This window comes from Calypte anna, chromosome 4 (assembly GCF_003957555.1).
Source record: "Calypte anna isolate BGI_N300 chromosome 4, bCalAnn1_v1.p, whole genome shotgun sequence".
NCBI classification, from domain to species: domain Eukaryota; kingdom Metazoa; phylum Chordata; class Aves; order Apodiformes; family Trochilidae; genus Calypte; species Calypte anna.
Genome location: NC_044247.1, coordinates 387316 through 411220, shown reverse-complemented (window position 1 = coordinate 411220; position 23905 = coordinate 387316). Strand labels below are relative to the sequence as shown.

At 50.1% G+C, this 23905-nt stretch overlaps 1 protein-coding gene across 2 annotated transcripts in view; it reads left to right on the top strand.

Moving 5' to 3' along the window:
* The window catches only part of OPHN1 (oligophrenin 1), a 46289-nt gene extending 23212 nt beyond the window's left edge, over positions 1 to 23077 (top strand). Inside the window, exons 7-24 of one of the 2 annotated variants that reach the window (XM_030449170.1) lie at positions 280 to 384; positions 1348 to 1477; positions 2701 to 2801; positions 4568 to 4659; positions 4783 to 4861; positions 5362 to 5395; positions 6851 to 6913; positions 7121 to 7195; positions 8860 to 8944; positions 9300 to 9358; positions 10771 to 10876; positions 12549 to 12708; positions 15813 to 15960; positions 17088 to 17378; positions 19105 to 19270; positions 20148 to 20198; positions 20963 to 21010; positions 21367 to 23077. In XM_030449170.1, coding sequence (XP_030305030.1) covers positions 280 to 384; positions 1348 to 1477; positions 2701 to 2801; positions 4568 to 4659; positions 4783 to 4861; positions 5362 to 5395; positions 6851 to 6913; positions 7121 to 7195; positions 8860 to 8944; positions 9300 to 9358; positions 10771 to 10876; positions 12549 to 12708; positions 15813 to 15960; positions 17088 to 17378; positions 19105 to 19270; positions 20148 to 20198; positions 20963 to 21002 — 1785 coding nt within the window. In that variant the 3' untranslated portion in view covers positions 21003 to 21010; positions 21367 to 23077. The remainder of the gene's footprint in view (positions 1 to 279; positions 385 to 1347; positions 1478 to 2700; positions 2802 to 4567; positions 4660 to 4782; positions 4862 to 5361; positions 5396 to 6850; positions 6914 to 7120; positions 7196 to 8859; positions 8945 to 9299; positions 9359 to 10770; positions 10877 to 12548; positions 12709 to 15812; positions 15961 to 17087; positions 17379 to 19104; positions 19271 to 20147; positions 20199 to 20962; positions 21011 to 21366) is intronic. The other variant, XM_030449171.1, reaches the window with a different exon arrangement.
* Positions 23078 to 23905: the final 828 nt, after the last annotated feature.

Here is a 23905-nt window from a genome sequence, read left to right as displayed (position 1 = left end):
TGTAGGTCTCATGGACCTCAGTCTGCAGATCTGTGCTTGTTCTCCCTGCAGGGTCTTTCATTTTGGGTGTGTTTTATTGAGAGACATGTGTGGGTGGAAGACCTGGGCTTTAGGGACATTGTGGTGGATAAGTCATACTAAAACTTGCCATCGCTCCAAAATTGCAAGAAAAAAGAATACATTTGTCTATGTAATTTCTGGAACTGTTTCCTGTCTATCTTTCCTCTGATTCCAAATACAGAAGAGAAGTTTAATCTGTGTCCTTTCTCTCCTTTGCAGGTACTGGCTTTTCTCCACAGCCTCTTTACTTACAACAACCTGACAGTTGAGCTCACGCAGGATTTCCTCCCTTACAAACAGCAGCTTCAGCTCAGCCTCCAGAATGTGAGTTCCTGCCCAGCTGAAGTATTTTTTGCATGTGACTTCTGTGCTCATTTGTATTTGAACATGGCAGAGCTTTTCCATGCAGAATAGATTGTCCATGTTTGCTCTGTGGGAGGTGCAGATGAAGTTATTTCCTTCTCATTTCACACACATTTTCTCCTCTCCTGCACAAGAGCCAGAAGGTGCTATTACAGTGCTTTTCAGAAGGGGCTATTGCAAATGAACCTTGTGCATAAGCAAGCCTGAGAATGTCTTCCAGTCTCATGAGGCTGAAATTCTACTTGTTTTCTAAAAAGGCTTTCAATCTTGATGGTAATGGTATCAGCTTACTGTGTGCTTTGGTGAGCTCCTCCTCTGGCCAAGTGTACTTATGGGGTGAAATATCTGTGTCCTGTTTCTTTTATCCTCAGTCTTCCATGGCTGGCCCTCATTCCCATGGAACAACAGCCATAAATCTGTGCCAAGCTGAGCTTGCTGCTGCCTCATTAGTTGGTCTGTCATTCCATAAAGATACCTTGGCTTTGTGCCCCGTGTAGGTGGGACTCTAAAAATGACTTCACACCAGGCAGTGTGGCTTGATCTTGTGAGGAATCAACCTTAGTTTTGTTGGTGAATACGCCTGTTACTTAAACAGTGGTGCCAAAGGGAGTGCAGGTGCTTCTTCTGCTCCACCTACCCTTAAAATGTGCCAAGTTCTTTTACTGGATGAACAAGTGTCCTCCCAGTGATGGCTTCTCAGAGCTGTTTCCACACACAGTATGTTAAACCTTGTCTGCTCCATCATCTTTAAGAGCCCGTTGTTCTTTGAGCTGGGGTTTTCATGTGAATTTGTGGAGTGGCTTCCATATTTTGTACATTGGGGACCGATTCATTTCTCCCCAAGCATCTACAATTTGTCCAGGATCCCTGAAGCTCTCCTTTTGCTCCTGTTCAGACGTGCTGCTTTTTGTTTTCTCATAACAGACGAGGAATCATTTTTCCAGCACGCGGGAGGAGCTGGAAGACCTGAAGAAGAGGATGAAGGAAGCCCCCCTAACCTGCAAGCTCCCTGGGCAGCCGACCATCGAGGGCTATCTCTACACTCAGGAGAAATGTAATGGCTTTTGGAAGTACCCCCATGTCCTGCTGTGGGGCTGTGCTCAGCTCCCCTCACCCAGTGCCTGGGGAATCACCAGCAGCTTTAGCTGCCAGCACTCTCAGTGGTGCCACAGAGCTTTCTCTGGGTTACATGAGCCGTGCAAGCAAGGAGCTAATTGCCCTGTGCTCAAATTAGAGGAGATTTATTACTGCACTGTATTGCTTGTGCTCTGCCAGATAGCACCTTGGCTGCCTTTTATCTGTTGTCCTGCCCAGCTTCCCTCTCACAGCCTCTCTGAGCACAGCTCAAGTGGTAACCAGCCCTGAGAGTGAAACTTGTTGTGATTCTGTGCACAATCAAATCACAAATTCAGTCTTTTACCAACCCTTGCTGTAGCTTTCCACAGCCACACAACCATGAGCACTCAGGGCAAAAGCCTGAATGCTGAGCTGTGGCCTCTGAGACTACAGGCAGCTTATTTTGTGAACAGGTAATTTTTGGATTATATATAGAAATGGTTTTATACTTATATTTATATATGTGTTTATCCTGCTTTTAAAAGAAAACATGTAGGTAATAATTTCAGACCACAAACAAACACTGTGTGTTCCTGCATGGCAGTGAGTGTTTGCTGCCTCTGTTTATGTTTTCCCTACAAACTGAGTATGAAGAGAGTTGTTCCTCCTGACAACTGCAACTTAAAAACAAATTACAGAAAACATATCAGTGGAAGTATTTCATATAAAGGGCTCAGGTAAGACAACAAAGGAAAGTGACAGTAAATCTAGTGTGATATAAATAGGAACTTTAGAGTGTTTTAGAGATGCTGTTGTCTTTACTGCCAAGTTTTCATCAACAGGAAAAGAGTGGTGTCTGTGTGAAACAGGCATTCAGGTCACATCAGCTCTTGCCAGTGTAGATCTTGGCTGGACTTGGCCAGACCAGCCTGGCTCACCACCAGACTCCCACAAATGCCCTTTCACCAGCAGTGTTTTGGGAGGGTGCTGGAGGCAGCTGCTGCCCTGCGTGCCTCTCCTCCTCTTCTCCACTTCTTTCTCTCCTCCTTTATCTCCTCCTGGCTTCTGCCAGTGCAGATGCCAGCAAGGGGGATGTCCACACAGGGCCAGGGGTGTCTGTCCCCAGAGAAGCATGAACGTGTGGGAAACACCAGCCATGCCCTGAGGCTGCCTCCAGCTAAGGTTCCCTCTCTGACTCCAGCTCCCCATGTGTTTCTGCAGGGGCACTGGGCATCTCCTGGGTGAAGTATTATTGCCAGTATGAAAAAGAGGCAAAAACCTTACGGATGACACCCATGGACCAGAAGCCTGGAGCTAAGCAAGTGAGTTGGTCTCTTGGAGGGTGTCTGCAAACACTGCCTTTCTGGACAAGCTAATTTTTACATTTATCCATGCAAATGGACAGTGAATCTGGTTTGCATGTAGCCCTCTGGCAGTGATTACAAGTACTTGAGTTACTCAAGTTGTTAGATGAGCACATCCCAAAGCAGTATTTCTCTGTCTTTGCATGTTTGCAGTCACTGGTTTGTCATGTTGAACTGGAGAGGAGGAGAAGGCAGCAGCTGCAGCTTTGAACTGTGCAATAAGGCACCGATTTGGGGAACTTCTTCTTTTACAAAATGCTTTGTTTTTTACCAATGAGTGGGGTGTCTGGGAGTTCCCTGCATTTCCTTGGTGTGACAGAGGAGGGGTAGGATGCAGGCGTGGATGATGGAGTACAGCAAGTGTGTCCAGCTGAGTCCACCCGCCCTGCTCTGCCATGGAGCAATGTCCCCTGGGGATGTCCCAGCCAGGCGTGCTGTTCTCCAGCTTGTGATCTCATGGTCTGTTCCTTGGCAACCCTCTGCAGGCTGCAGCAATAAAATAAAATGTATTTTTTGGAAGCCCTTGGCAGAGACCTTGGCAAAGAAACGTCCAAAACATTGACTGGAGAGATCTATTGTCATCTCTCCCGTAAACATGTCTAGTAAGGCTAATTAATGCAGGGCAGGGGCTTGTAAAAATGTAAGTTAGTCTCTGTCTTAAACTTGCAGTCTGGTAATTGCACCTTCGGGTCATAGCTGGCCGCAGAGTTTCAAACACCATGACTACAGAAAGTGCTTTTAAAAACCCCAAACAACCAGCACGCACACTCAGCACAGCCAGGAGCCCATCACAGCCCCGAGGAGGCTTCCTTCCTGCCAGCCTGGCTGGGATCTGCTGCATCTGCTCTGCCAGAGCTCCCGTAGGTGTGCCAGGCTGTGACAGAGAGGGTGGTGAACACCTTCCAGGTTTGCAATCTCAGCCCTGGTTGGGTCTGGTTGGTTGTAGGGTCTCCTGGGTGTCTGCTCAGAGTCCCTGCAGAGTCATGGAGATCTCACCATCATGTTACAAGTGGACTCTGCTGTAGAGGCAGTTGATGCCTTGTTATTAAAGGACATGAAGTCGAAGGGCCTGAGCACAGCCCCGCAGTGCCAGTCTTTCATCAGGGTCCACTTACTCTAGATTTGGTCAGTCAGATGGTCTTTAAGGTCCTTTCAAACCCAAAGCATTCTATGATGATGATGATGATGATTCTACAAAGTATTTTGTGTGAAGCTGTTTGGTCTGTGCATACTGTAGGTGTTGGGTAGTGCTGATTAATTTTGTGTATTTTGTGTAAAGCTGTTTGGTTCCTTAGCACTGTAGGTGATGGGTAGTGCTGATTAACTCTGATAAAAATTAGGACCCAGTGGTGTCAGGTAACAGCCAAGCACGGTCCTGGCCTCAAAGAGCAAGGGGCTGCCCGGTGATGTTTGCTGACAGCAGAGTTCCTGCTTGGTGGAGCCACACAGCTTGTTGCTGAGGTGTTTCACAGAGGTTTGCAGGGCAGTGCTGTGAAGTCGAGGATGTTCTGTGGCTGGGGAGGGAAGCCTGGCTCCCAGAGCCTCTGATCTCTGTCCTCACTGATGTGGGAAGGAGCCTCTGTGTTCCTGGCAGCAAAGCCACAGGATGGGCAGGACACCCACTGGGAGCCCAGAGTTCTGTGGGCCCAAGGGTGCTGCTGAGGAACCCAAAACCTTTTCCTGCCTTTCTTTCTTTTAACCTTGGCTTTTGTTTTCTTTTCTAGGGCACCTTAGACCTGACACTAAAATCCTGTGTAAGGAGAAAGACGGACTCCATAGACAAAAGGTTTTGTTTTGACATTGAAACCAATGAAAGGTGAGATGCTTTGTACTCCAGTGCCCTCCAGCCCCGCCAGCCTGGAGGAAATCCCGCTCTGCTGGTTATTAAAAAACCCTTTTCCTTCCTCTGCCCCCCTGTCCCCGGGTGCACCCTGCGCAGGTCCGGGACCATCACGCTGCAGGCGCTGTCGGAAGCGAACCGGAGGCTGTGGATGGAGGCGATGGACGGGAAGGAGCCGGTGAGTGCTGGAGCTGCTGCCGGTACCGGGATCTGCTGCCCAGCAGTGGCCTCTGCCGGCGGGTCCCCGGGGGTGGCACGGTCCCCAAGGGCTCCCGCACACAGCTGGCACAACACCCCCTCTTTATCGTCAATAAAAACACGCGAAAATGTGGGTTTGCATGGGGTGAAGGGCTGTCTTGACACTCGAATTTTTAAAAGCAAACAAAGGAACGAACAAACCCCCAGCCCCTGTGGGACAGGCAGCCCAGCTGCTGTTCTTACAGGTACCTGAAGGACAGTTTCATGCTCAGGAAACTTCTTCCCTAGAAATAGGTGTTCCAGTGAAATGTAGGAAGTCAGCAAAACCTCGTATCTCATTTACAAAATGACATCTCTTTAGGACATTGTGATTGGCTTTGGGTCATTTGTGGGGTGCTGCATTTTCTTTCACAAATAAACATCAAATCACCCTGCATTATGTTTTTGTCTCTTCCTCCTCCATTCCCTCCCCCTTTTCAGATCTACCACAGTCCCATCACGAAGCAGGAAGAAAGTGAGTCACTCCTCTTGCTGTTCTCTGAGCTGTTGAAGCTGTCTGGAGGTCGGGCAGTGTATTTCCTTGCAGATACAGTCGTCCTCAGGTTCTGCTGAGCAGGCTGTGTGTTCCCTCCCTGGCAGCAGTGTAACTGCTTCCCTTGCCAGCACAGTGCCTGATACTGAGGCCAGATAAGAAAGAGCTGTGAACAGTAACATTTATTGATTGCAATGTGAAGTTTTTATTTAGCAAGAACTAGCAGGGTGCAGAGTTCAGTTTGCACCTCTAAACCTCAAAATAACAGAGGGGGAACAAGATCAGTGAGGGATTTTGAGGACATTTCCCTTAGAAAGGGAACACAGAGGTGGTGTACAGTTCCCTGCAGCTCCTGTTCCATGGACTTGTCCCATGTCTCCCTAGAAGGACTTTCAGTTCCAAGTGGGTCTGTGCTGAAGGGTTTCTTTACTCATTCCTGTGTTAGAGCTAAGGTAGCTCTGTGCTTTTCATTGCTGTTGCTCAGAGAAGAGAGAATCATGAAAAACTTGCTGAAAACAGTGATTTCACAGGACTGGCCAGCATGGCCTCTGCTGTGGCTGGAGTTGGCCTAGGTGTGCCCTGTGGCAGTTTTTTCCAATAGAATGGTTTGTTTATATATAACAAGCAAAAAAACCCCATCCCCACTCCTCCCAATTAACCCAACCCCTTAAATTCCAAACCAGCAGCAGCACAGACATTTAGGAGAACTTCAGTACAAATGTTTGCACTGAATAGAAAGATATGTCACATTATGGCTTGGACAGTCCTTCCAGATATGCTGGAATAAATAGCAGAAGTAGTACTGTGATGACAGAAGCTGAAATGTGGGTGTAGAAAAGCATCCTGACTGTCTGTGTGCTCCATGAGGGGCACAGAGCTGGGCTGTGGGTAATGGGCTGGAACAGCAGCCTGTGTTCTGCTTCACTCCATGGATCAAGCTGCATTGTTTTTGCTTTTTAATCTAGTCAAGCAGATAAGCAAAAATTACACATTCCTGCGATGTAAAAGAGCTTTAACTGCAGATTTTGCAGTGCTCTGGCAGTGATTAATCTACTCCTTATCAGACACAAATTCACACGTGGTGGAGCTCTGATTTACGCTGCTGTTACTAAAGATAGAAAGGGGGTAGGGAGCAGTGCCATAACTCAAAGTAAAATCAGGGAAAAACGGAGAACATATGGAACTCAGAATTCCTTCTCAGGCTTGAAAGAATGCCTGTGTTTTCCTGGCAGGGTGAGCGGGATGCAGAGGGGTGCATGGCCCCGGCTGGGTGCGGGGTGTGGGCAGGGATGGGGTGCGGGGGGGGATGGGGTGTGGGCAGGGATGGGGTGCGGGGGAGGGATTGGGTGTGGGGGGGGTTGGGGTGCGGGGAGTGATGAGGTGCGGGAGGTGATGGGGTGCCCGCAGCTCACCCTCTGCCTCTCTTCTTTGCCACAGTGGAGCTGAACGAGGTCGGCTTCAAGTTCGTTCGGAAATGCATCAACGCCGTGGAAACGAAAGGTAAGGGGCCCAACTCGGCATCAGGAATGGTGCTGATGGTAAGGAGAGCAGAAAGCTGGGTCTGTCCGGGCAGCTGCCTGGGGCAGACGCGGTTGCGATGAGCCCGCAGCCCGAGAGCTGTGAGCGGAACCCCACTAGATGGGGCTTGAGGACTTCGAACCGGCTGGGAGAGCCTGGGCTGAGGCTCTCCGCCTCTCTTCTGCGCAGGGATTACCACCGAGGGCATCTACCGGACTGTTGGCAGCAATATTCAGGTGCAGAAGTTGCTGAACGCCTTTTTCGGTAAGAATTAATTCCGTGCAACTGGATTGTCCTGGTTTTGTATCGTTTAAGATCAGGTTTCACAGAAATGTCAAGCAGGGTCCCTCTGAGACACCCCTTCCCCTTTTCTGGGCTTTTTTTCTGCAACCCACTCTCTTTCCTCTGCCTTTGGACTGCACTTGAGGGTTTGTGGTGCAACCTGCATTTGAAGTCAGGTGCGTGGCAGTGACCGTGGGGCAGCGGGGTCAAACCTTCTCCCATCATCTGCTAAAAATATTCAGGCATTTTTGAGTCACGTGCTGGGGACTTATTCCTGTCATCCAGAAAGAGATGAGCCCAAGCCCTCTGTCTGGACAGCAGCTCCCAGCCTTGGCACAAGAGGCTGGGGACAGTGACAGCAGGACCCATTGCTCACACAGCCACCACAACTGCCTTCCCTCCAGAGCAGCCCCTGTCCCTGCTCTGACTCAGGCAGTGGGGGACAGACCCGGTGGTTAGGGCTTGTTAAACAGTGTGTGGGATGCTGAGAGCCGTGGGGTGCAGGCAGCCCCTCCTGGCTGTCACCCCAAGAGCTGGGCTGGCTCCTGTCTGCACAGTGTGTGGGTGACATGGCAGCCTGTGCGTTCCTGCTGGGAGCCTGCCCTGCACCCAGCCCTGGGTTTCATAATAGCCTGTCAGCTGCCTGTCAGCTTTATACGCAGGCAGTGGGCACTAATGTAGCTTTCAGAGGCTTTTACTATTGTTTACTATGACTATTGTTGTTTATCAGCCTGGCTGGTTGGGCAGACATGGGGCTGTGTGTGATTCCCAGGGGTCAGGGCTGCAGACAGCTATCCAGCTACGCTTGCCTGATGACAAATTATGAGCCTAAGCTGTTACTGCTTCTTGATTCTCACCCTCCCCGTGAGCAGCCCTGTGGTCTTCTCCTCTGAGTCCCACCTGTGAGTGGCTTCTTTTTTGATTTTGATTCCTATGGATTGGTCTGGTTGACCATGTGCCACCCTACTGTGTACAGACTCAGGATGGAAAGTCCAACAACACAGAAGCCACTGCTGCAGCAATGTTTTCATCCTGAACTTCAGTCAGTAAGGACAGATATTATTTTTATTTTTTGTTTCCCCATGCCATTTGTTTATTTAGTCCAGCTGCCCCCTGTTCTCCAACCATACCACAGACATGATGTGGTTGGTGAGGGTAGGCAGGAACAAATTGTACTTCCTCACTGCCATGCCTCCTCCTGAGCTCCCTCTTCTCCCTGCAGAGAGAGGGAATGTTTCCAGAGCAGCCTTTGGGCAGCAGCTGTGAAGGAGGGATTGGAGCTGGACAGTTCAATTACTTTGGCTGTCAGACAGCCAGTCTTGGATCTGTTGAAATGTGTCGTTTCTGCCAGCCTTGGCTGTGCTGGGGGAAAAACAACTTCAGAGGATATGCCCTCACTAGCCTTTCACCACTGCTTAAATGTTACCTTCTGCCTCTTCCCATGCCCCAATCAGCACTGCTCCTCAGCCTCTCCCACATGCTGGCACTGGTACTGTTCTGCTTTTCCCACCCATGAGAACCAGCAGCTTTCTTCATGTGCTGGTGGAGCTCTGTTTGTCTCGAGAGCATACCCCTCCCGAGAGCCTGGGATTTATTTACAGCCTCAAGATGGGCCTCCTCTAAAAGCTCCTTTGTTCTTCCTCCAGATCCCAAATGTCCGGGGGATGTGGATCTCCAGAGTGGTGACTGGGACATCAAGACAATTACCAGCTCACTGAAGTTTTATCTCAGGTAGTGCTGCAGGTCCTGCCTGCCCCCAGTGGGCAAAGGGGCTTGGGGCTGATCCAGGCAAAAAGCAGAGAGAATTGCCAGGGGTTAACATCTGGCTGCTGGAAAAGCTGAAGGTGTGACAGAGGCTTCAGGAAGAGGGTTGGATTTTTAAATTTTTTTTTTTTTTTTGTGAGAAATATGCCTGTTGCAGAAACCCCACTGTGGAAAAGCTGTTTAAATAATAGTGAGTGGGGGGGAGAAGCCTTTGGGAAGCACTGGTGCCAGAGGGTGAGCAGGTTTGCATGTCTGTTTGCCTGTCTGATCTTTGAGGGTGTGCTGCCCTGCCAGAGCTCAGTCCTCTTTCTGGTCACTACAGGAACCTGTCTGAGCCCGTCATGACGTACAAGCTCCACAAAGAGTTGGTCCTGGCTGCCAGTAAGTCCCTCAGCTGCCCCACTGACAGTCCTTGCCCTGCCCTCCCAGACAGGCCCCAGCAGCATCACTCACACCCTGTCCTGCCCCTTCCACCCTCCGTGAGTGCTGAAATCTGCAAGGGAGGTGGTGGGATTTCTTCTCTTCTTGCCTTCACCACTACAGTGCTCTTTCCTCTCACAGGGTTTTGTGTTCTCAGAGGGTCTGGATAGTCTGGGCACATCAACTAATCTGAAACCAGCACAAGTGTCCCAGAAGAATTGTTTTTTCCTTAGTATTACTGTATTTATTTTAAATCCTGCAAGGGAATGGGATGTGCTGTTGCCATGCAGATAGATAGATGCTTCCTTTACGTCATGAAATCTGTCCTGGGGTGTTGAATCCAAAGTGTCTGCCACTACATGAAAGACATTTTTCTGCTGCAGCCTTGGGATTACGCCCTAGCCGGTATTAACAGGGATGAGCCAAGTCACATGGATATACTGACAGGGCATTACCTGTGCTGACCCAACCAGTCTTCAGCCTCCTGCTGCAGCCATTTCAAACAATCCCTAATAATTCTGCTCTGGCTGCATCCTCAGAGCCTGCTGGGAGCTGGCACACTGGGTTGGAGGCTGGAAGGGTACACGGAGGTGGTCATCTCCCTCAGTATGAGAGTGGTGGCATTTGGAAATCCATGGCAGGCACAGCCCCTCTGGATTAAAGCATCCTTCACATCCCCCATGCCTCCTCCAAGTCAACAGGAGGGGAGGAGAGCACCCACCTTTCCTCAGTTCAGACTTTTGGGGAATTAACACTTGCTCTTCCTTGGAAAGGAAGATTTTCCACCACCTACTGATTGTGCTTAAGGCCAAGATTTATTCATTTCAGAACTGCTTATGTGCACACCCATAATCCCTTCCCTACCCTCCCTCAGATACTTCCATCGTTAAGCTTCTCAGCTACCAAGATCCCACACTATTCTTCTCACACTGAGTATTTTATTGTTTCTTGATTATTTATGCTTCTTAGGGTGACCTCTTTGGGTCAGAGACTCCATTTTTTTCCTGCAGGACATTTTACCTTGTTACTTGGTGGTACAGCTCTCGGGGCTGATCAGAGACCCAGCGTGGAGGCCATGTGCTCCCCAGGGGTGCAAAGGGTGGGACCCAGCCCTGCTCAGAGGCAGATTGTGACCCTCAGCTTCCTTTCAGGCTTCATTTCTCCCTCTTTCCACTTTGTTTTGTTTCTCACAATAATTACCCTGTTGCTATGTATTCTCACTTCCCTTCTGCTTCCCATGGCTGGGTTTGGCCAGCCAGCCCCATTCTGCAGAAGGAACAGCTCCCACAGGTTTTCTTTGGTTTTATTTTTCTCTTATGTATTTCCTTGAAAAGTGATGGGCACAAACTTTTCTCTGTGTTACCTCTTTCCAGAATCTGAGAACCTGGATTACAGGCTGGGAGCCATTCATGCACTGGTCTATAAACTACCTGACAAGAACAGAGAGATGTTAGAGCTCCTCATACAGCACCTCGTCAAGTAAGCAGATGTTTTGTTCTAATGGAATCAGCAGAATAAGCCTTTTTTTTTTCTTTTTTTCTTTTTTCTTTTTGTGTCAGGTTTGCAAAACTATATCCACTCTAGTACCTCTAGGAATTTATGTCTGGGCTGCAGAAATGCTATGATTGTCTTTGCTACTCAGTGCACTAAGTGATGCTTTTCTTTCTAATTGCCACTTTCATCTCCTTTCTGACAAACGCCAAGCTGGAAATAATTGTAGAACAAAAACACCCTCTGTCAGCAGAGCTGTAAACCTGTCACCTCTCACTCCAGTTAACAAGAACATTAGGTCTGGGGTTGAGAAGGGTTGTAGGACCTGTGCCTGTGGGCTGAGTGTGCTGCATGCTTTGATTGTTATCTCCAGCTCTATGCATTCAGTGTCCTGAGCCCTTAGAGCATCATGAAGGCTTCAGCCTGTCAGCCTGTGCTCTTGTACAGGCGTGCTGGACACATGGTGGCACTGAGCAGCACTGCTTCCACCTGCTTCTGCCTGTGATCCACTGAAAATCCTGGGTTTTGTTGGTTTTTGTTGATAGTAGCACCAGAGCTAAGCTGGGAAATGGACATTTTCCTGCCTCCCTGCCACGGAAAGCAAAGGCTCCGTGTGGAAGCTCTGCCCCCTCCACCCCAGGGAGAGGCTTGTGATGAGCCCTGGTGAAGCTCAGGAGCAAGGCAGCAATCTGTGTGTGGTCAGTAAGGAGCAGGGCTCAGAGCAGCAATGGCTCCTGTCTGGTTTGCCTTGGAGCCCTACAGAAGGACCCTTCCCAAAGCTGGATGTTTCAGAACCAGGCAGGGCTGGTCTGGGGTTCTCACACCCTGCTGCTGGAAGGCAAATGTGTGTCCTGGGGTGCTGAGCCCTTCTCTGGGGTGAGGAGGGCTGGCTGGGATACACAGAAGCTTTCAGAAGCTTTTCTATGGAAGTGGCAGCGTGCACATGGCTGCTTGTGGTGGCTGAGTTCATTCCTTGAAGTGTTTGCACTTCAATTCTGTACCCCCCCTCCTCGTGCTGACAGAAACCTCTTTAACACCAGAGCTGCAAGGCAAACCCAGAGTTCATCCCATGTCAGCATGATCTCTCTGGTTCCCTTCTGGCAGTGCCCACCCAGGTGACTGGTGCCTCAGCAGCACTTGGAGCTGCTCCACAGGCTTGCACCTTCCTCCAAAGCCCAAAGGCTGCTGGACAGAGAGAGCTCTGTGTGGTGAGAACAGTGGCTCTTTCAGACAGAAGATGCTGTGTAGAGTTTTATTGAAAACCTCCAAAGTGTGCTCCCTACGTTCAGTCCTTCAGAGAGAGGAAAAATTAAAACCCAAAGTCAAGTTGTGTATCAATAGGTTATTCCAATTTAAATTATTCCTTTTGTGTATATGTTGTGCAATGGCTTTTCATTGCAGCATTAAAAGAGAAGCTGGGAGTGGGATGGGATCAGAGAAAAATGCTGTCAGCATGTTGCTCTCCCTGACAGTTGTCCCAGGCAAAAGTGTCACATCTAGGGACACGTCTGGTGGCTTTGGGAACCAAACTAGGCTGAAACAAAATGGAAAAAAATTAAATGACTGGTTCCTGTGTCCTTTTTTATTGCTCAGAATAAGATTTGTTTGGAAAAAAACAAACCAAACCAAACCCTTTTCCTTCTCTCCCTCCTCTCCACAGTATATGTGAGCACAGCCGAGAGAACCTGATGTCCCCCTCCAACATGGGGGTGATATTTGGACCTACTCTGATGCGGGCTCAGGAGGACACCGTGGCAGCAATGATGAACATCAAGTTCCAAAACATTGTCGTTGAGATCCTCATCGAGCACTTTGGGAAGGTAGGGAAGCAGCTCCTGGCTGCTCCATCCTGCTGGGGCGAACGTGCTGTGGCAATGATGCAGAGTCCTGGCTCCTTTTCCTGGAGCCTCCTTGGAACTGGGATTTTTTATATAAAATGCTATTCTGAAATACTTCAGAGGGAAACAAAATGTGTAGCAGATCTGTTCCTCACTGTTGCCTTTAGCTAATTCTGCAGGAAACCCTGAGTCTAGGGATTTTGGCTGTTCTTTTTAAATAGGAGGAATTTTAATTGAAAAAACACCTTTCTATGCCTGGACATTACAGGAGTTGATCCTTTGCTGAAGGTAGACCAGAGCATAGCTGGTGTCAGAGAGAATCCAATGAACATCCTTGGGCTGTGCCCATGCCCTGCTGATCCCCAGGTCCCAGGTGGTGTGGGCAGGGAGCTGCTGGTGTCCGGGCAGTGCAGCCTGGCCAGGCTCCTGCAGCCTTTGCCTTTCCTGGGATTTTTGCTGCATGTTTCTGCCTGTGAGCATTGCCTGGATGTGGGTCTGGGTTATCTGCTGGAGCGGGTGCTGAAGATTCTCATGTAGACAACAGCTTTTTGTCAGGTGGGATTTTGTCTCCTGATGGAAAGCAGAATCTTCCACTGCCTTCTGTACCGGCACTTTCTCCTCCTCCTGTCTGATGTAAGAGCTGAGGGTTTGCAGGGGGACTGGAGGGTGATAAAGATGTGTATTCATATCTGAAAACTTGAGCAGCATTTGTATTCAGACCAGCGTGCCAGGGACCAGCTTGCTTCCCTGGGTTGAGAGCAGCGAGTTTGGGCTTTCAGCTTTTCATAGTGCTTTTCATTACAGAATGTCCAAACAACCTCTTCTGTCTTAGAGGCAGGAAAGCTTGAAGCCATCCTTTGAAGGATGCTGTTTGCTGTGAGGAGAATGGGGTATTGCTCCCAGCACACATGCAGAAGGGAAGCCCCCTTTTTGGGAAAGGAAGAGGAGGCTGAGGCTGGAAGGGCAAGGCTCTTGCAAGAGTGGACATGGAGTCAGAGCAAGCAAACAGGGACCAGATGGGTGGCTTGGGAGTTGGTAGTGGTGCTGAGCACTGGAACCTGAGAAATGGGATGAAATTGCTCAGAGAGGCTTTTGAGTATCCACACAAGAGACTCATGAAAGTCACACACCCATTTCTTTGTAGGTCTCTGCAAACTCTTTAATAAGTTCCTGCAGCAGAAGTGACTCAGCTGTGTGCTGGGCTCCTCACTTAGCTTGCTCCAGAGCCTCTGTCCTCCTGCCTTGTACAGCCTGGGCTCCAGGCTGAGTCAACACACCCCTTACACTGCCACCTCTAAGAGATGGAATTAAATCTTTAATTAAACCAGACATCTCTTTGCTTGCTTTTAATTTCTTCAGTGATAAGGTGAAGTCAGTAACACTTATTAGATAGAGCTTGTAAGTTCAGCATCGGAGTGTCTTTAGCTCATACATGAGCAAACACAGTAAATGAGTCTGGAGGAGAAGGGAGTGTGGTTTATATGGTGCAATATGAAGAGTCTGAGGAATAAGTAACTCTTCATTGAGTCTGGATAATTACTATTTCTACAGCTTACATTTCAGTTCCGTGGTTAAATTAAATAAGTTGATCTCTCTGAAAACCTTCACTGTACAAACCTTCTAAACATGAGAGTCTGTAAATACCTTTGTACCTGCAACTTATTTAACTTAGATTTTCATTTGGAAGGAAGAAGGAAAGCAGGGTCTGCACTCACATCTTAAAAAGCAGAGCTTGAGGTGGGTTTTAGCACAGGTTCTAGGTGCTGAAAAGTATCTCATGGAAACATCATTCTGTAATATCTGTAAAAGCATCCATAGGGAACTTAACACTTTTTTTTCTCAAAAAAAACAAGTGTTGTCGATCTACAGGAATGATGTTTCAGACAAAGTTGCCCTGCTGCAGGTAATTCATTGCTATAGTATGTGAGCTGCTGCTATTACATCATGACTGTTAATGTCACAGCAAATTCATCTGAATCCAGGCAGGTGGAACACACCAGACTTTGTGTTCTGGAGTGGAGAAGATGTACTGCCCCTGCCAAGGACAGAGCCCCTGCTGCTCTTAAGCACCAACAGCCAAAGCAGGGGCGTAGTTTTTCTCTCTCATCCCCCATCTTGATTTCCCAGAACTGCACTCTGGCTGGGAGAAGAAAGAATATGATTTGGTTTGAATTACAAGAGTGGCATACTTAATCAAATCAGAATGTAAAATGCCTTAATTTAAAAATATTTCTGGGTGACACGATACAATTGTTCTTCCATGACAAAGTGTGCTCTGGAGGAGCAGTGACCCTGCTCCTGGGGGGTACTGACACCAAATGTTGTTCTCTGGGCTTGAGTTGTCATCTGCTACCAGCTGGGAAGAGACCAGCTCCACATTTTCCCAGGATGCGTCTTAGCAGCTCGTGCCACTGCATCCATAGTAACTCACTCTTTAAAGTCTGATAGAAATTCAGTTAATACCCGTAAAACACAGGAGCAGTTTGGTTTGGTCCTTAATGAGGTGTTTCAGATCTTCAGGAGTCTGCCCAGAAGCTTAATTCCTTTTCAGCTCTTAAAAAAAAGCACTGACACAAACAAGAACCTCTAAATTAAGCCCAGCCAAATAGGTTCCCTATGACCAATGAGAAAAGGAGATAAAACTCCTCAGCAGCTTTGTTCTCATGCCAGTATTTCACCTCAGGTAATTCCGTTGTGCCACTCACTTACTATAAATCAAAGGCTGAAGGGTTTTTTAGCATTAAATCTGAAACAATGCAGTGGTTTGTCTGTATCTGTGATTTTGCTGTGTTCAGTAGTGTAGTGCTGCAGTCTCTGGCAGAAGCACAAGGTGCAGAGCAGAGCAGTCCCTAGGAAAGCTGGTGTCAGGACACATCTGTGGAGCCACAGCTCCATCCCCAGCAGCCAGGGCTCTCCTGGGTGCTGCCCACCCTTGGGAGCACTGGTGAGCTCCAGAGAGGCAGGAGGAGCTGGGATCACAGGGCTGGAGGTGCCTTTTGATGGCAGCAGACGCATGAGGGAGCCTCTGAGGATGTCATTGGACCTGCTGGGACAGGGGGGTCATCTCAACCTCTCTGCCTTTGTAGATCTACTCTGGCCCCCCAGAAGACACGACAGCCCCCCCAGTGCCTCCTCCCAGAGTCACTGCCCGGCGGCACAAACCCATCACCATTTCCAAACGCCCTCTGAGGGAAAGACCTGTCTTCTTTGGTGCTTCTGTGGAAGAAAGTGGAGGTCAGTCCAGCTGCTTGCTGCCCTGTTCCTGCCTCTCCTCCTCTATTCAGCACCTCTCCAGGAGCAGAACTGCACTTCCCAGGCTGTGGATGCTGAAGACAGACTGTCTGATGGTCAGTGGGACAGGAGGGCACAGAGATGCTCACACGTAGCTTGTGTGCCCTCACAACTCAAACTCCCTGGGGATTTTTTCCCTGTTACTTGCAGCATTCTCCATTAGCTAAACTGAGACTGGTTCTTCTTTCCAGAGCCCATCAGTCTCTGTAGGGCTGGCCCAGTCACTGGCATTTCCACATCCAGAGCAAGAACACTGAAGCACTTTTTTCAGGACATAGTACCACCCTGCTGTTAAATTGATTTGATTGTAAGGAAATGGTGAGGCCCTTATTATCATGCTCAAGGGCACATAATTTTAAGATCCTTTCTCTGCACCTGATTTGCTCTGTCATTGCAGTCTGTGCCCTAGGTCACAGCATCGACAAAGGGATGAGAAGTCTTTTTCTCTGTTAAGTTTTCAGAGCTTTGATGATGGTTTAGGCTTAAAACTAAAATTGTACTTCTTGGCACTGGCAAAACATGATTGATTCAAATTTCTTTTTAAAATCTCAAGACTTCTTGTGTCAATAGAAATGTCCTTAACGTTTGAATGTTTCCCCCAGCTGGGAGCAGAAGCATTAATGTTTGACTGCACCAGGGCTGCAGGGTACAATAGGTTTCATGTCAGTGCTTCAGCATCCTCTGCCTGGGTCTCTTGCACAGCAAGAGATGAGGGATGAGACAAATGACTTTTGAAGGGATGTAAAATCATGGTGCTCAACTTCTCATGAGCAAGAGTATTAAAAATTTAGAAGAAACGTGTAAGTATATGCTGAGATATTCAGCATTGTTTCAGTTTTATTGATTAGCATTTGCCTGAGCCACTCACTCTTTGTGTTCTGCTCAGGGTGAGGGTCTTGCCCCTCAGCTCTAGGGGAGAGCTCTGCACTGCTTCCTACCCCCATGGCTCTGTCCCTCTCCTACCCCCATGGCTCTGTCCCCGTGGCTCTGTCCCCTTCCTACCCCCATAGCTCTGTCCCCTTTTTACCCCGTGGCTCTGTCCCCACGGCTCTGTCCCCTTGTGTCCCCAGCAGAGTGGCAGGTCCAGACCCCCAATGGCTCGGAGGTCCCGCGGCCGCTGCAGCGCAGTCGCCCACCCGCACCCCGTCCTGGGGGGGATGATCCGGGGCGTCCCCCGGCCGAGGCCCGGCCCGACCCGCGTCCCGAGGCCGAGGTGGGGAAGCTGGTAGCCAGGCTGCAGGATGGAGGAGCCAAGCTGGCCGGCAAGGCTGCCAACGGGGTGGTGGGCAGCCCTGCCCTGAGGACCGCCACGCTGCAGGCCAGGAGACCGGCACCCCGGCCGGGGGTCTACGGCAGAGAGGGTGAGTGAGGGGGAGGCTGGCACTGGGGTCATCCCCAGGGTGATTGTCTGGGGGGCTTCCCTCCTGCAGTCCTCATGAAGTAGCTCAGCAAGAGGGGCTGGGAGGCTGGAGCAGCTCCAGATGTGGGCAGGGACCAGCAGCACCTGGGTTTGACCCAGCTTTGGTTTCCTGAGTTGTCCCATTTTATTTCAGACTCTTGGTCTGTTACTCAGTGGGGCTGTGGGGTTTCAGAGCAGCAGAACCCAGTGCTGGTGCTGGTGCCACTACCGGTACCAGTGCCACCCCTCCTCTTCTGAGCCAGGGAGGTGCCACCAGTGCCCCATGAAGCCCCCATCATAGCTGAGCTTCTGCTTGTGCTGACCTCAGCCCAGCTCTTAACATTCAGCCTTGAGTAATGCCATGAGGACCATTAAACCCAGCGCAGTTTGTACCCTGTCTAATAGCCATGAGCACTCTGGATTGCCAGCACTCTCCTCAGCAGAGGTGAGGAAAATGGCAGGAGCCAGTTTCAGATCTTAATTTCCAACAGTTTCATCTGTCAGGCCTCCCAGGACCCAGTGTCCGTCCCACTGAGGCTTTTTTGGGAATGTTCATTGTAACAGTGCATCCACGGGTGTTAAATGGAGATAGCTATTATCATTTGTGTTCTAATAAACCTCAGGCACAGAAGTATACTACAGGTAGATGTAATTAGTTTGGTGCCAGAGCTGAGCTGGCACTGTGGGGGAAGGAGGGCAGGAGGCTGCATCTGTAGACATTTGCCCAGGACGTGCTCTCAGGACAGTACATGTTGCTCTAACAGGGTGCTTGGTGTTGAGTTCTATGAAATATACCCAGAAAGATGACCATAATAGAAGATTTATTGTGATCTGCAATTCGCCAGCTTTTCCTGTGAACTCCCCAGTGCTTTTCAGACACTGTCACACCCTGACAGCTTCACAAGCCTTTATTTAGAAATTAAAATTGGTCTGCATGCTTGACAAATGACTCCTATGTGCAGTGGAGAGAAAGAGGAAAGGCCCATCTGGGAGCAGAAACATCAGACAGCCTGAATGTACATTTGTCACATAAATGGTGTGTGGAAATGTGCTGCAGGAGCAGCAAGATGGCTTTTAATCTTGGCTGATACGTCAGCTGCATTTAGTTTTATGGTTTTGCATCATCACACGTAGAGTCCTGCAGACACAGCATCATAAAATGGCTGTGCTGATCCTCCGACTCCCTCTGTGTGTAAGAACACCTAAGTGGTGGTAAGGTCGTATCACATCCATGTTGGTGCTCCCAGGTCAGGGGTGGAACGCTGTACTGGGCTCTAATGTGCACAGCCTGGGGATCAGTTTGAGAAACTGGGGAAGCCAAGAAGAATAAGATGAAGGGTTAGAAACCAGGCCTTCTGCTGAGAAATTCGAGTTACACAGCTCACCAAGGAGAAAATTTAGGATCAGCATTCACAAATGCCAAATGTGGCAGAGTGTTGGTATGGTGAAGGACTGGTGTGTGAGCTGGCACACCGGGGGTGATGGGGGGAGTAGGTAAGGGCCTGGCAAAGCCTTGCATAAGGAGTTGCAGCAATCAAGTTATCCAGGCTGGCTGCTGTCAAAGGCAGGATGGTGGGGCAGGCAGAAAGAAATTAAGCCCACTACCATGTTTAATCCCTCTTCATAAACATCTATCCCCAAGGCTTCCCTCTCAGTGTTGGTAACTTTGGTAACCCTGACCCTCTCAGGTGACTGTGAGGGGGTCCCCAAGCCGCGGTCCCATGGCGAGAAGCCGGTGATAACGCGTCCCCCCGTCAGACCTCCAGACCCCCCCTGCAGGACTCCTGTCCCCCCAAGGCTGGAGCAGAGGCCAGATCTGATAGCAGGGACAGCAGAAGAGATGCCTTCCTCTGTGTAAGTCAGATGTCTCCTCCTAGACGGGTGGCAGCGTGGGTTTGGGTGTCACGTTGGAAAACTCTGCAAGGGGCACAGCCCGGGAGGGGAGCGTGGCCACAGCAAAGGAAACTGCAGGAGAAACAAAGCTCTGAAGCTTCTCAAGTACAGCCCTGGGGCTGAGCTTTGTCCCATCACCTTCTCTGCTACTTCTGTGCCAGTGGAGCCGGAGGGCCCCTGCCTGGCTATGAGTAAGCCTCTCAAAGGAGATACTCCCCTGGGGAGGGCAAGATCCAGCTTGGGTCTCTCAGGAAAACTGGAGGGAGCACAGTTTCATCATCAGATTTCTCTCCCAAGTTAAAGAGACAGAAACCTTGCAGGCTTCTAGGGGGACTTGTAAAAAGAAAAAAAAAGAAAAAAGGGGGACAAAACGCATGGGGATCTCAGCCCAGCATCCAGCACTGGTTGGTGGGGAGGCTGTGACCTGGGTGCTGCTGCTGAGCTCGCTGCTGCTGTGCACCCAGGATGGGTTTTGTTCCCACCACCTGAGCAGGGCAGCCCCCCAGGTCTGTCCTCACCCCCTCACCCCGTGCTTTGCCCCCACCCACACCCTGGGTCTGTGCAGGGGCCACCCCAGGGCTCACCCTGCCCGCAGTGACACCCGTGCAAAACATGGGTCGTGCCCTGGCACACTGCCCGTGGGTGGCCGTGTCTGTCAGCAGTCCTGGGGGCTGTGCCTGCTGTGGGAGGAACATGAGGAGCAGGGCTGCTGCCTCAGCAGAAAGGGGGGTGGTCTGCAGTGCCTAATGCCACTGCTCTTTTCCCTGGCACGGAGGAGATCAAAGTTAAAAATTGCCTGATGGAATAACTGGAGTGACTGCTGTTGTTCTCTTTGCAGGGTGGCCTCTAGGACCAAGTTCTTTGAGACTGCTTCCCGAAGAACGAGCAAGTAAGCCTGTCCCCGGGGAGGTGGCATGTCCCCAACAGCAGCCCTGCTGCTCCCCCTGGGGCAGACCCCGTGCCCTCGGGAAGCCCCAGCCCTGACCCTTCTCACCTCTGGCTCGTGGGTGCAAGACAGGGCTCAGCTAAAATGCTGGAACTGAGCAAAGAGCACGAAGTGTAAAACAGGAACCCAGACAGAGACGTGCTAAGTGAAATGTAAATCTGCTCAGTAAGGCAGATCTACCTGTCCATGGATTCCTTCGGTCTGTGTGTGGCTCCAAGCCAGCAGAGCCAACATTGTACTCCTGAGCCTTTGCAAAGAGCAGAGAGAAGATCATGGGAGTGAGGAGGAGGAGGAGGAGGCAGGGGTCTGCAGCAGCTGATCAGAGAGACCCCGAGGGTGGGTGGTCCTGCAGACAAGGTCTGTGCAGGCACAGCTCCAGCTAGAGGCACGGTGGGACAGGGACAGCCTGGAGCCAGGGAGGCCTTTGGGTTGCAGGCACTGTGCTTTGTGGCAGCAGATTCCCTGTGTAAAATCTGCTCAGAGAAGCTTCAGCTTCCCAGTTTTTAGGCTGACCATCCTCTGCCAAAAGGGCAAGCAGGTTTGCACACGAGTGACAGATGATGTCTGGAAGTATTGACAGTGAGTTTGCTCATATTGAAAAATACATCCCTGCCTTGTTTGTCACCCTGCCCTCTGGGTAGATTTGAGGATCTGAGTTTGCTTATTGCAATATTCTTTTTCTCTTTCTTCCACTTCCTTACATACAGTTCTTCACCACAAGGCAGGATCCCAGGTGATGAGAGCTGAGGCTAAAGGTACGTGTTTGTGACAGTAAATCAAATTAAAAACCAAAAGTACACATGTAACACAAATTCAGCATCTATGGGATGTCAGGAGGCCTGTGGAGACAACAGGAACCTCAAAACAAAGATCAATGTCCTTTCTATAAGAGACCCTTGCAGAAGGAAAGATAAGTGTCTGGAGGTGGCCCAGGCTCTTCGGGGGGAGAGTTGGTTTGTCAGGGTGGAGGAATCACCTCTGCTGCCTCTCCTGAGCTTCTTGGGTGCAACACCCAGGGGTAAACGTGAGCTCTGCAGTTGCTAGGCTTGGGGTTTGCCATCGCTGATGAATTTATACTGCTGCATAGAACATGCTTGTTTTCTTCTTCCAGACTTTGTAACCACCTCATCTCAGCTGGACCCAGGAGATTTTCTGTGCTTGTGAAATGGATGTCACAGCTAAGACTTTTCCAGTTCCAGTGCCCCGGGAGAGCAGCTGAATTATGGAATGATAATTTCAGAGCAGCTGTCATGAGTGGCTCGAGAAATTAGAAGAGTCGGAGGTAACGATGGAGAGAAGAGCCTCCCCAGATGTTTGTGCTGAACTGTTTCCAGCCCTCCAGCCACTCCTCTCTGTGCAGGCTGTGCAGGATGCTTGTGGGTGCCCTGACCGGTGGCTGGGTGAGCTCTGATGGGCTGTGGAAGGGACAGTGGAGAATAGGAGTGGCCATTTACCTGCTCGCTTTTTGGGAAATGCACCTTGGCAAGGATGACCTTGGACAGACATTGGAACACAAGGGACTGACTCTCTGTGCTTGGGTGCAAGGGTAGAGTGACCGGAATTTGGGTTGGACCCCTTCCATGAGAAGCTCCTTCCTTTATGTTACGTTTTCCTCGCTCAGTAAGCTGTAGTGTGTCTGTCAGTGTGCAGGAACCACTTCCAATGTTACTGGAACCTCTTGTGCTGAGGCAGGACAGGATCTGGGGGGCCCATTGTGCTGAGCTTTGTGGGACATCTCCTCATCTCCTCTCTGTGGAGCAGCTCTCTGGGCAGCACTGGTTGGGTGGCTGGGAGAAGGAGGTGGCAGGTGCTCCTCTTCCTTCTCTTCTTCCTCCTTCTCCTCATCTCACTTGAACCTTTCTCCCATCAGACCTGCTTCCCATGGGCCCACTAAAAAGTCTTGGTCCGGGGGTTATTCTGATGAGCCAGCACAGAGGTGGCAAGGAACTGAAACTCACTGAATATGGGTCAGATCCCACCATTTTTCCAAGAGGCACCCAGTTTCTTGTTTTCTTCTTACATTAATTTCCATTCCAAGAGGTGTCCAGTATCTTTTCCTCAGCAGTGACTTTTTAGATGGTCCCCTGGGGTGTGGAAAGACTTCTGCTTGCCAGGACCACCCTCGTTAACAGCAGAGGCTTGTTTGTGGTCCCAGCTGTCCCCAGCTGCTGTTCCTGAGCTGTAGTGTTTACCTGTAAACAGGCAGTCAGCAGCATCCCTGCTTCCTCTCACCAGCCCAAAGGCAGCTTCCCTGTTTTGAATGATTTTCCTTGGGTGCTGGGAGCATTCCCAAACCAGCAGCCAAATGCCCTGTTAGCTGCTGCTGGGTGCTCCATCCTCTGGCACAGGTTTGCTGGCGGGATGCTGCTGCCATCCTTCCCGAGCTGCATCCCATGTGTCTGCATCCCACACCTGGCTGCTCCAGGGCTGAATGTAATCCCAGGACACACACGTGTCATGTCAGTGGTGCTCCTGCTGCTCCCTGCTCCTGCTCCTGCTTCCAACAGTTGCACAGGAAAGTGGCTTTAAAAGCAAACACACAAGGGTGTGATATGCACGGCTGGGCAGTGCTGCACACACCCTGTGCACAGCCACAGTCAGCTCTTCTGCTGTACCAGGGTCTAGCAGGGTGAGTCAGCCTGCCCTCTGGGGACTGGTGACTGTGTCACCTCCTTGGGTGGCTGTCCCAGAGGTGTCAGGTGGCTCCTTCCCAAAACGCTGCCCCGGAGCATCCCACCCCACTGAACCCCCCCGTGCCCATCCCATTGGTGCTTCCCCTGGCTGCTGGGCTCTGTGGTAGTGTGGTTTGCAGTCTGATGTTATAAACACCAGAGTAGGCAACTTATTAGAAACATCTTTCATTGTGTCCTTTTAAAGCCATTTGTCACAGCAGTGTCTGTGCTGGAGGTCTCAGCTGATGGCCAAATGCTGGGACCTGCTGCAGGGTGGGGCTGGGGGTGACAGCCCCTGTAGCCAGCAGTGCCCTCCCATCATGTAAAAGTGTAGATTACCTTCAGTGTTTATAGAGTTTCCATGAAGTTTAAAAAAGAAAAAATTTAAAAAAAAAAAGTGTCCAAGTGTTCTTTTTTCCAGGCTGTGGCACCCCTTACCCCCTCCTCTGCTCAGGGTGCTGGGGTTGTGCAATGTGTGTTTGTAAAACATTTTCTCCTTTTGAACTGCAGCTCATTGGTTCTTCCTTGTCAGCATTAGCACCTTGCTATGTATTTATGATGACTGCAGAGGCAGCACAAGCTTCTTCCCATCTCTCCAGCATCTCTTTCCCCTCCTTGCAGCTGTTTGCCATCCATCTCAGTTTGGACTTTAGGCTCCTTGCTTTTATTTAGCAAAAAAAAAACCTCCCCTGGGAGAAAACAGCTTTCTCTCCTGAATGGGAAACCTGCTTTTGGGCCTGAATTTATAGAGAAGTAGTCTGAAGGTCTTCAGCTGCAGCAAGGGGAGTGTTCACACTCACACCCTTTTTAGGCTGCTAATTTCTGGTGCCTGGCAGAGGACTCTCCCTCTGCTCCTTATAGCACCAGGGCTTGCGGGGCTTAGTCCAAATTCCTGATTTTAGGAGGGCTCAGCACAAGCCAGGGACCATGGGCTGGGCCATGGGTAGGAGGGCAGGAGGGCAGGAGCAGGCAGGCAGC